General features: G+C 37.6%; 1 protein-coding gene across 1 annotated transcript in view; it reads left to right on the top strand.

Annotated features, from left to right (window-relative positions):
- Positions 1-432: 432 nt before the first annotated feature.
- The window catches only part of arhgap39 (Rho GTPase activating protein 39), a 56,433-nt gene continuing 45,002 nt past the window's right edge, over positions 433-11,863 (top strand). The window contains 1 exon segment of the mRNA XM_028444615.1: positions 433-565. Within this exon segment, the coding sequence (XP_028300416.1) occupies positions 555-565 (11 nt within the window). The 5' untranslated portion in view covers positions 433-554.

Genomic DNA, 11,863 nt, shown 5'->3' with positions numbered 1-11,863 from the left:
TGGTTGCAATCACAGAAATTCATTTTGACATTCAGAGCAAAATCACGTCATTGGTTTTTTTTTTTTTTTTTTTTTTGTCCTTTTGCATGCCGGAAAGGGCGACGGAAAAAAGCATTATGCTTATCCAGATCCGTCCCCTGATTTGAACACAGATCATTTTACATCAAACCTCGTTTCTTCCCTAGTCAAACATTCTCATCTTCTTCATAATTTCATCTTTTCATCAACGTTTTTTTTTTTTTTTTTTTTTTTTTTTTTTTTTTTTTTTTTTGTCCTTTTTTATGTGATGTGTTCTCGTCTGCAGCCATTGTTCTTGTTGTAATTTGTATTTTTCAATCAAAAAATAAACAAAAAAAGTCGACCAGCCTTCAGAACGGAAACTGCTCGTGCGTTCGACTCTTATTTTGAAAGGCCGGATGAGGCAATGCGTGTGTTGCGGTGGAAACTTGACGTGCTTGATGAAGGAGTGACTGGGTGACTGCGGCGACTGCGTATTCGGCAATATGGGAGACGGCGAGGGATCCATTGTGGAAGGACTGTGAGCCAGCTGGAAAATGGCAGAGAGGTAAGAGCGTGGGCTGTGGCCTAAGGGCTTCCAGCGGGCAGCCTGGTGCCAGCGCTGGGGGGACGGAGGAGGCGGGTTAGCCGCGGCTCCTCCGGGCATTGAGCTAGCTCCTCGCTCCGGGTCTGTTCCGACGGTTTGCTCAGTGAAAACGATGTGCGTGAGATCGGATTGGCCGGGGCTCCTCACACGGCTGTTAGCGGAGGGTGTGTGTGTTGAAGCAGTGATGGCTGATGCCTATGCTGATGCTGATGCTGATGCTGATGCTGATGCTGATGCACCTGTCGCTCCTGTCTGTCTCCATGCTGGAATGCAGCTCAGCCTGCTGATGGCTGACGTTAGCGCAGACGGTTCGCCCCCGGAGCCTCACCGACCCGGCTCTGCAAAGCCTCACCCGGCCAAGGCAGAGCAGAGCAGAGCAGGGCTAGGGCTGGAGGCTGGAGGCTAGAGACTGGAGGCGCCTCCCAGGATTAACATCTGCATCTGGACTCAGGTGCATTCATCTTTGATCGTCTTCTGAGACCCTCATGAACAGTAATGATCAGATCATTGTCTCTGGGAGCCATCACAGGGACTCACCCTCAGGTGCTCCACTCACGTTATAAAGACAGAATGCTCACCTTCACTGTTCATTGGAAGCCTCCAAATATGGATGGAAAAATCAACCTTGGAAGGACTTTCATTTTCTTTAGAGAGAGAGAGAGAGAGAGAGAGAGATGGGTTTTAAAGGTAGACAATGGGCTCTGCACACAGCAGCTTGTGAGGATGCTCATAATGTGGAGGAATTATGAAAGATTTGTTCTCACCCTTTGTGGAGCTGTTGGGTGTATTTCTTTATATCCACATTGTCAGATGATCCCGAGATGATAGAGTTGTATGAACGCTGCAGTCTGTGATGTGTCTGTAAAGCTCATGATGTTCACTCACACATCTGTGACATTTCAAAACACATCATCATCCTCATGGGTGAATGTGTGTCACGTTGGAATTTTCTTATTTCGTACAGGCTGTACCATGAAATGGTGGGAAACTATAATTACAGGACTCAGATTTTCTGATTCCAGATTTCTCCAATTCCATTTCAGAGTTCACCATTTCTGTCAGTTTACACATTTCCATTTTAGCATCATTTTCTAATCATATATCATTACATTACTTTACCTGAAATTGTGCCAAACATGCTTTATACGGTTAATATAGTAACTCTTGTCCTTACGTTATATATTTATACACAACAGAAACAAACAGGCCCTGAGATCATGTGAGATTTTATGCAACATTTGACGTCTCACACTTAGCAACACTTGCTAAAGCTAACGTTAGACCACCTGTTTCACAATTAAAAACATGGAGAAAGTGTGTGATATTGTCCTAAAACACGAGGGTGAGGGTTACTCCATGCCATATTATTTCCATTTAAGAAGGTGCAGTCATATTATATCAGATTTTTCATAAGAATTGACATTTCTATCCTCTGACCACCCATTTATGGAGAAATATAAGTGCAAAATGAGGTGATATTTGCCCCAAACCTGCACTTGAAGCTATATTAAATGTCAGATTGCAATTTTTGCTTGAAATTAAGAGAAGCATAATAACAACATTGCCATTGTTGCTGTGTCTAAAGTGAATTCCGTGTTTTCCATAATCACAGGAAATCAGAGGCCCTACGTAATGAAATTCCATCGTACAGAAATAGGAGAACAGTTGACACAAATGTGCAATTAAAAATTAATGTTGTGCAAAATCATACAAATGAATACCTTCCACGAAGACAGAAGTAAAATAAGAAGCACAAAGGAAAAGCAATAAAAAGCAGTAATGTCATGTTGGTTTCAACTATTGGTTTTAACAGTGGGGGAGCATGAGTTCCACACCAAGACTTACTGGTGTCCTACTCAAATGATCTCCACTGCTTTTATAACCACCAGTAGCATAAACAGTAACATTTTAAGAATTATATTGGGACAGCACAATAGAGCAATGCCTTTTTTATTTTGCTTTCTGACGTAATGGAAAATCGTATCCACAGATCTGTTATCAATAGACATTATTAGATAAAGCTAGGGCTGGGCGATATGGACCAAAACTAATATCTCAATATTTGTTCTTAAAATAGCGATATACAATACAAATAGCAATATTTTTAACTCAATGAAGTGTGACCAGAAAGACAATTCTAGGTTAACTTTGATGATGCAAAATGTCACACAGGCTCACATATTAACAAACAGTTGCACACAGTAATGTTCCACTTATGGCTTTTTCTCCTCTAAGGGACAGCACGTGTGAGTGAGTTCTGTAGTATAGCTTGTTTAGGAGCAGGTCTGGGTTAGGTTGCACTCAATCCATATGACTGTGCTTTTCATGCTGATCCAGGAAATAGTGAAAGCAGTAACTCCTAAAATGAGTATTTTGATACTAAATAAGCTATAAAATATATATGTCTCAGAAATATGGAAGAATTGTTAATGACACTGTTTGACTGTACTCTGTGAATAATATTAAATACTTGTATGATGGGATGTGTACTGTGTGACTGTATAAATCAAAATAAGTAAAAATATATATATATATATCTCGATATAGGCGTCAGTTTCTATATCGCTAAAATAGAAAACTTGATTTATCTTGTATCTTGATATACTGTATCGCCCAGCTCTAATTAGACCTGCAGCATTTTGCCTGGAAAAAAAGATGCTGGTTTTGATTATGAATACAGTTTTCAGATAAAACTATAAACCAGATTTAGGCAACTGGCAGCCTGGGGGTCACATGCAGCCCTCCATCTAATTTTATGTGCTCCCCAAAGTAAATGTACAAAATGACAGAAAACAAGAGCAAAAATACATTAAAAAATATAAAAAACATAAAGAATTACAACATTGCAGGAAAATACAGTAAAAGACAAGATAGAAACAGCAAATACTACAAAAACACACAGTTACTACAAAAATGAACAAAACGACAAGTTATACACAAAATTACTCCGAAAAAGATACGAAATTACAGAAATTGACACAAAAGTACCCAAAGAGAAAAATTACTCTACAAACCCACAGTACTAACAAACACAGAAAACGACAACAGAAAAACACAAAAAATACTCAAAAACAAAAAAAAAAAAAACCAAAATAACACACACAAATACACAATACGACTCCAAAATACATATATTTTACAGGAAAAATACACAAAAGGACAACAGAAATGCACAAAATGCCTCACACAAACAGGATGACAGAAAATCACACAAAACTACAATAACTACTGTATTAATGCTCAGATCGCTCATTATTCTAAATGCTGACATGAATGTTGATCATGTGGACCTCTGATCAAACAAACACATGTTTTTGGCCCCGTTGTGATAAAAGTTGCCATACCTCTGCTATAAACAATAAAGGAGTAAATTCTTTAAAACATTTTAGTCTTTCACTTTTAGTGTGTTTTGAATCAAGCTTTTTTCAACAGTATATACTGTATCATGGGACCATGTCTTCCCTTTTGGCCTACAGGAGTCTTGTGGTTTCATTGGAGGTGTAGAAATACATTTGTGATGCTGCTGTATTATACACACTGCTTTCACATGGAGCGGTTTGCCCTTCACCATTTACACATCACTGACTGACTATTGCCCTTCATCAAATCATTCTTTCTGTGGGACTCTTTGTTTTCTGTTTTAAATTGTCCTCAATTCCGCTTCAGTTTACCCGGTTTCATTTCCGTTTCATGATCTTTTCCTGTATACGTGACTTTACTGTTAATAGTATTTACTGAAATTGTACTAAACATGTTATTAATTGTATATTTATACTAATTATTGTCTGCAAATATGACATTGTGCTGCTGTTAGCTAGCTTTGCAGTTAAAGGGGCCACGCATGCACAGACACACTCACACACAAATTGTATTATAGATGTAATAATTTGTATTAATAATAATATACTTCTATGTTATATAAATATGATATAAAATTATATAATATAAAAATACATTATATAAAGCTAAACACAGAATAAAGTTCAACTGTAGTAATCATATTTTATGTTTTAGTTTTTTTTTTTTTTACTTTTTATCCCAGTATGAGAGATGATAAAATATTTGTTTTGTTTTTTGTTTGATTTGTATTCAATACACTTAGATAATAATTACTGAATATTGTTAATTGCAACTTTTTATATGAAAAACGAATTGTGAAAAGTCATAATACATTTTGTTGTTCATTTGATTCCTATTAAAAACACTTATTTTGCATTTATTTGATTCCAGTTCAAGCCACTTTGTTAAGAATGACTGAATATTGTTAATATAGGCTTCAAAGTTTCATTAAAAAAAAAAAAAAAAAAAACATTTTCAGTTGGTGGTGTGCCTTTTTTCTATGAAAAGATGTACCTTGGTTAAAAAAAAGGTTGGAAAACATTAGTTTAAATGACCGGTAACAAAATAAACTTTACTTACATAATAAATCAGTCTTAAGCTAATTTTTAAGCCTCACATTTAGCATCAACCAGATGTGTGTGTGTGTGTGTGTGTGTGTGTGTGTGTGTGTGTGTGTGTGTGTGTGTGTGTGTGTGTGTGTGTGTGTGTGTGTGTGTGTGTGTGTGTGTGTGTGTGTGTGTGTGTGTGTGTGTGTGTGTGTGTGTGTGTGTGTGGGCGTGGCAGGAAGCGTTCAAATCAGAAACATTGTGCACTTCTCCAACATTGATCCTCTAAAATAAGTTACGTTATATATCACATGTCGATGATACAGAGGGTAAAATAAATATTGAACATTTTTCTCAGTACATTTTCACCAGAAGTTGGTTACAGCCCATGTAATGCACACATGCAAAGAATTCAAAGCATAGATGTCATGAATGAAGTTATGTGTAATAATGTGAAATGACACAGAGAAAAAGCATTGAACACAAGTTAAAAGGGAGGTGCAAAACAAGCACGGACAGCCAGGACACCAGCTGAAAACAAGCAGTAATTAGAAAGTTATCAGTGTAAATTCATATCAGCTGGTTCAGTCCCATCTGATGGCCTATAAGAAGGGTTCTCATTAACAAAGTGTCACGTAAGAAACAGCTCATGGTGTCAAATTCATGGCCCAGGGGCCAAATCTGGCCCGCAGGAAAAAGTGAAAATGACAGAGAAAACATGTGGAAATGATCAAATAATTGAATTGTAAATTGTTGCTGAAAGAACTCAAACTTTTTTGAAAATGAGTTAAGTACTGTAAAACATGTCGCAAACCTGTGATGTCAAATAATGTAAAGGGTGTTGAAAAAAATTGATTTGGCAATATATCGCGATATTAAGTTGCACGATTCTCGGATCTATTCAAAAAAAAAAAATATATATATATATATATATATATATATATATATATATTTTTTTTTGCCCAGCTGGTCGACCAGCTTGTGTTTTTTTAAAAAAAAAAACTAAAAAGAAAGTACTAACTTTCTGCATTTATTTGTTGTTCTAGGCATATATCTCAGTTAAGTTGCACTAAAGTCATGTTGCACTAAAGTCAAAGTTGTTTAAAAGCCACTGGCAGATTGTTATTTTTTATTTTAAGTTGTTGGCACATGGCATGTTAAAGCCAATGTTTTGAGTGTAAAATATGCCAATAAAATATATTTCATACATAATGTTCTCATGAAGGTGTACAAATTTACAGATTAGTTGTTTCTTAAGTCATATATAAGTGTATATCACAATAATCGCCTTACACTTTAATATGGGGATATATTGTATAGTTGAAACTCATTTAAAGTTTGCTGCACAACATTTGGACAAGCCTGTAAAAGACTGGGAGAATATAGTGTGTCAGAATAGACTTTAAAGTTCTGCTGCTGGTGTATAAATGTGTGATTGGGTCTGGTCCAGAATACATCAGTGAGATGTTTGTCAGGTATGAACCCAGCAGGTCTCTCAGATCTATGGACAGAGTAAACATGGTGATGCTGTGTTTAGTTGTTATGCTTCAAAGAAGTGGAGCAAACTGCAGCAGAGCTGAAGTCAGCATCACATGTGAAAATTTTTAAATCAAAGTTAAAGACACTCTTTTTCTCTACTGCGTATGATTTAGAGGGAGATTTTTGGTCATGTTGTTGTTGATGTGTAGTGTTTGTTGATGATTTTAAATGTTTTTACTGCTGATTTTAATGTTTTTGTTGATTTTTAAGCTGTTAAATATTTTCAGTTGCACTTTTTGATCATGTAAAGCACATTGAGTTGCCTGGTGTATGAAATGCTCTAAACATATTTTTTTGCCTTGCCTTGGGGGCAGATGAAGCAAAAATGGAACTCATTGGATGCCGTAATAATACACACCGTGAACTGCACATCACCCCAAATGCACCATAGCAACAGTGAAGTTTGGAGGTGGGAACATCATTGTGTGGTGCTGTTTTTCAGCAAACTTCATCTTAATTGAAAGTATGAATGGAGAAATGTACAGAGATATTCTTGATAAGAATCCGCTGCCATCCACCAGGATGATCAACGTGAAAGGAGGGAAGACAATGATCCCAAACACAGCCAAGGAAACTCTCAGTTGGTTTCAGAAAGAGAACATGAAGCTGATAGAATGGCACAGACATTCACCTGACTTGAATCTAGGGATGTACTGTAACAATATCTAAATCTCACGGTTTGGTATAATCCCTGTAGTAACCTCACGGTACAATAATTATTGCGATATTGTGGGAAAGCTCACGTTTTGCAGCAAAGCTAACAGTAACAAGAATGATGACCATTGAGAATTGTCTGTTCACTGATTTGACATTATAAACTGAATACTGCCTACTAAGTTTAACAGATACAGACTCTTTAGCTAGTGCAATAATTCTAATAGGCTACATTCACACTGCAAGCCCTAAAAGTGCATTCCGTAACTTTCAGATCCCTCCCCCTCCCTCCCCGCTGCTCTCTTGCTCTGCCTCCAAAGTCCCTCCCTCAGAGGAGCTAACAAGCTAACGTTAGCCCGACAGCAACATCACAGTAATATAACATGCACTGTTAAAAGCATATTACTGCTCACACCAATCTATCAGCAGCAGCAACAACACAGTGTCACTCACAGCAGCCCACACAGAGGCTGCTGTGATGGCAGCGCCCACACGAACAACACATGCACCACAGAGTTCTAGTGTTACAATTACAAATCAAACATAATGTAAATCAAGCAGCAGTAATTACCTTTCAAGCAGAAAAGTCGCTAATTCCATCTTCTACTCCTCCAGACCATACACTGTAAAAAAGACGGTGCTCCAGGCACTACCTTGCTATGAGCATTGCTGTGTTTTGGCCACGGCAGAAAGGAGCGGGGACTGTGAGCAACAGCTGTCAAACAGTCCATCAAACACAATCCTGGCTGTGATTGGTTCTTTTTGCTCAGTCGTGGTTCATTCTGGCAATCTGCCAAAGGCAGCAGGAGCAGCAGGGGGGACTCAATGAGCCTGTGTTTTTCACTACTATTTTGATGTAAGGCTGTCCTTGCATAGTGACAGCTTCAGTAAATATGACAAAAAGTCACTTTTATAAGAGTTATGGACTACACCTTTAATGCTCAATTTTTTGCTCAGATCCGATTTTTTGTTCATCCGTTCACATTACCATTTAAAATGTGACCTGTATCAGACTCCAGTGTGAACGGTTTGCAGCTATAAACTGACCCGCATGTGCATTTTCACGTTTGGCTGGAGAATAAATGAGCAGGTGCAGAGGAGGACGTGGAAAAAATAAAAAATGAAATTATTTGACTTTTTGTGGTGCCCATTTGCTTTTAAACAGATCAGCGCACAGGGTAACAAGCACACGTCAAACACAAACACAAGGGGCACAGTGTACGCAAGAGATAGTGGATCTATTTACATAATCCATGTATCAAATATAAGTAAAAATGATTGTTTAAACAGTGGATACTTCAAGCCTGTCCCTCTCTGCTCAGAGAACAGCGTGCAGCCTGCTGCACTCACTGCTACAGCTGTTGCTATAAAGTGACGTCAACATATCAAACGTGCATCAAATCCGCCTTAGCCGTTCACACTGAGGTCGCAATGAAAAAAATCTAATCTGTATCCCATTCAGGACCTAATATGGAAGTTGTCTAAATCAGATATGGGTCAGATTTGAGTGTTCACACTGCTATTAAAAAATCCGATCTCGTCACTTGACCCCCAAAAATTTGATTTGAGCCACTTTTTCATGCAGTGTGAATGCAGCCTAGAGTCAGGAACACTCTTAAAAACAACACAGGTATAGAAACAGTCTAGTAACAATGAATTGAATAATAACAGTATAATAACAATGAAAAAACAGCCAAGGAAATCAAAGTAGTACCAACTGCCTTATTATCTGTTTAGATTAATTATAGGTTTTTTTCGAGAAAGATGAACAAGTCAACATTTAAGGTTAGGAGTCATCTCTGAGCATTTAAAGTATCCACTAACCATTTCAAACCCTCGTTGTCAACAACAGAAAACGGCCGTAACTGCAACGTCTCTTGTTATTTCTTAAGCTGTTCTGAGGGAGCTCAGTTGTAAATGCTTCCTTTAGAGTTTTTTGACTAGACTGGATTGTTTGTTTGACACAATCTCTAAACTTTTTGGGATGCTGGGTTGTTAAGTTGCGTCTCATGTTGCTCGTATTTCCAGACGAGTAGCGCATGTGTTTGCATATTGTCCAGCTTTTCTCCTTTATGGTTTCTTGACGCGGTGAAACTAAAATGTTTCCACACCTCTGACTTGTAGCTGCTGCATCATGTACAGGTTCTTCAAACCCTGTTTCTACCTCCCTCTGCTGGCTGCCACCATTCGCCATGTTTCCTTTCCCCTCTGACCTCGCACTGTTGCACCCCATTGGCTAACCTATGACTAGGGTTGGGCACCGAGAACCGGTTCCAAATAGGAACTGGTTCCGTACGTCCGGTTCCAGAACCGTTACGAAGATGTTTGCATTTCCATTCTTTTTTTCGGTTCCTAAATGCCCGCACTAGTTTGTTTCCGCGGCTTGCTCTGTTTGTTTAAGCAGGGTTTGTATAAGATGCATTCAGAACTCGACTGCAGTGTGTGTGTGTGTGTGTCTGGCTACGGTTCCAGTTTGGACCGTGGAGCGGAAGGGAGATAGAAACTAATCACCGGTAAAAAGCCCAGTAAAGCTCCTGAAGCCTGTTCCGTTTACCGAGGTCCATGTGTGTTTAATAGGGATGTAACGATTCACTCAACTCCCGATACGATTCGATTCACGATACTGGGTTCACGATACGATTTTCTCACAATTTATTTTACAAAATGGGAATGTTGACAAATGACTTAAAAATATTCCTTTATTTTTTTGGGGAAAATACTGTACTATTTTCCTTTTATTTTTCATTGTCAAAAGAATCCCTTGATAAACTATGCAAAATGATGCAATTTAACTAAAAATTAATCTTGAATGAAATACATAAAGGAATAATACAAATGAAGAAGAAACCTATTAATTTAGATTCTGGTTCTATAGTAAACAATTCAAAACTGCATAATAGTTCTTTTTCTTTTTAAAAGTGCAACTGAAAATTTATTTTGTGCCTTAACAATTGGAAAAAAAAAACAGTCATTTTACTGTATTTACGTCAGATATTTGTTTGGACCAGCAGAGTGCGCTGGTAACCCAGTGGTCGGTTGGCATGCAGTTATTCCACCAGTGAAGAAGAGAAGCTATGCTAGCAGACAGAGCTAATAGAAAAACGTGACTTTTACAGATATTCATGTAATATTACAGATATTCTTTCGGTGCTTAAGGAGTAAAGAATCATTTATGAGCATGTTTAACAGTAAATGGCGGCCAGAAAGAAAATAGTAGCAGATTCCGCCCGTCACGTCTGCTTCTGGAAGGATTAATATATAGCGCCCTCTGCTATTTAAAAAAAGTACTGCGATTCAATTTTCAGAGCATCAATGTGAACCGTGGTACCTATGAATCGATTTTTAACTGCCTTACGATTAATCGTTCCATCCTTAGTGTTTAATAAGTCCGTGTGTGTCCGTGTAAAAGTCTGCATGTTTATGCCTCTGTCCATCCACTCTTTTCATTATATCCATGTCTTTTAAGGCTTTTATTACATAGTGTCGGCTGTAGTCCGGGCCGCCACCATCTTGGATTATGTTGTCACCAGCGCATCATCGCCGCAAGTCGCGCAAGCGCAGAATGACCCAAATAACTGTAAAGAGGTCTTATATTAGTCTATTTTCTTTTTAAAGTGGTGTTTTTTGTATCTTTAGACTCCAATTACATTTATGTATATAATATGTTCCCCACAATATAAACAGGTTCACAATATAATTATTTTTTCTAGTTTCTGTTTCCACTGTATCCAGAATAATAATAATTCTCAACAAGAACTATTGATTGATTTGTCACATGACTGCTCCAGGGTTTGAGTTTGTTTTATTTAGTTTCACATCTACCTGGGCTGTAGCTCTTTGTTTTTTAGACTGATGACAACTTGTTTGTAGTTTTATTTCAGCAAGTTTCACTTTTACAGTTACAGGACCTTTGTAATTGAATACCCTAGTTACTGTACCGCAACCAAATTAAACTATATCAGCTAAGTAGGGATGTAACGATTCACTCAACTCCCGATACGATTCGATTCACGATACTGGGTTCACGATACGATTCTCTCACGATTTATTTTACAAAATGGGACTGTAGACAAATTTTTTTTTTTGGGAAAAAAACTAGAAAATGCTGTACTATTTTCCTTTTATTTTTCATTGTCAAAAGAATTCCTTGATAAACTATTCAAAACGATGCAATTTAACTAAAAATAAATCTTGAATGAAATAAATAAAGGAATAATACAAATGAAAATGAAGCCTATTAATTTAAATTCTGGTTCTATAATAAACAATGCAAAACTGCATAATAGTTCTTTTTCTTTTAAAAGTGCAACTGAAAATGTTTTGTGTGCCTTAACAATTGGACTTTAAAAAAAAAAAAAACGATTGCACTGATTTACGTCATATTTGTTTGGACCAGCAGAAGGCGCTGGTAACACAGTGGTCGGTTGGCATGCAGATATCTTGCAGTGAAGAAGAGAAGCTATGCTAGCAGACAGAGCTAATAGAAAAGCGTGACTTTTACAGATATTCAAGTAATATTACAGATATTCTTTCGGTGCTAAAGGTGTATGGAATCATTTATTAACATATTTAAGAGTAGAAGGCAGCCAGAAAGAAAGTATTAGCAGACTCCGCCCGCCGCCTACACTTGTGGATAGGCGCCCTCTGCTGGTTAAAAAAAGTACTGCGATTCAATTTTCAG

The sequence above is a fragment of the Gouania willdenowi genome, chromosome 4, assembly GCF_900634775.1.
Source record: "Gouania willdenowi chromosome 4, fGouWil2.1, whole genome shotgun sequence".
In the NCBI taxonomy this organism is placed as follows: Eukaryota; Metazoa; Chordata; class Actinopteri; order Blenniiformes; family Gobiesocidae; genus Gouania; species Gouania willdenowi.
The sequence above is the reverse complement of the archived record's forward strand: the minus strand, read 5'-3'. Positions and strand labels throughout refer to the sequence as shown.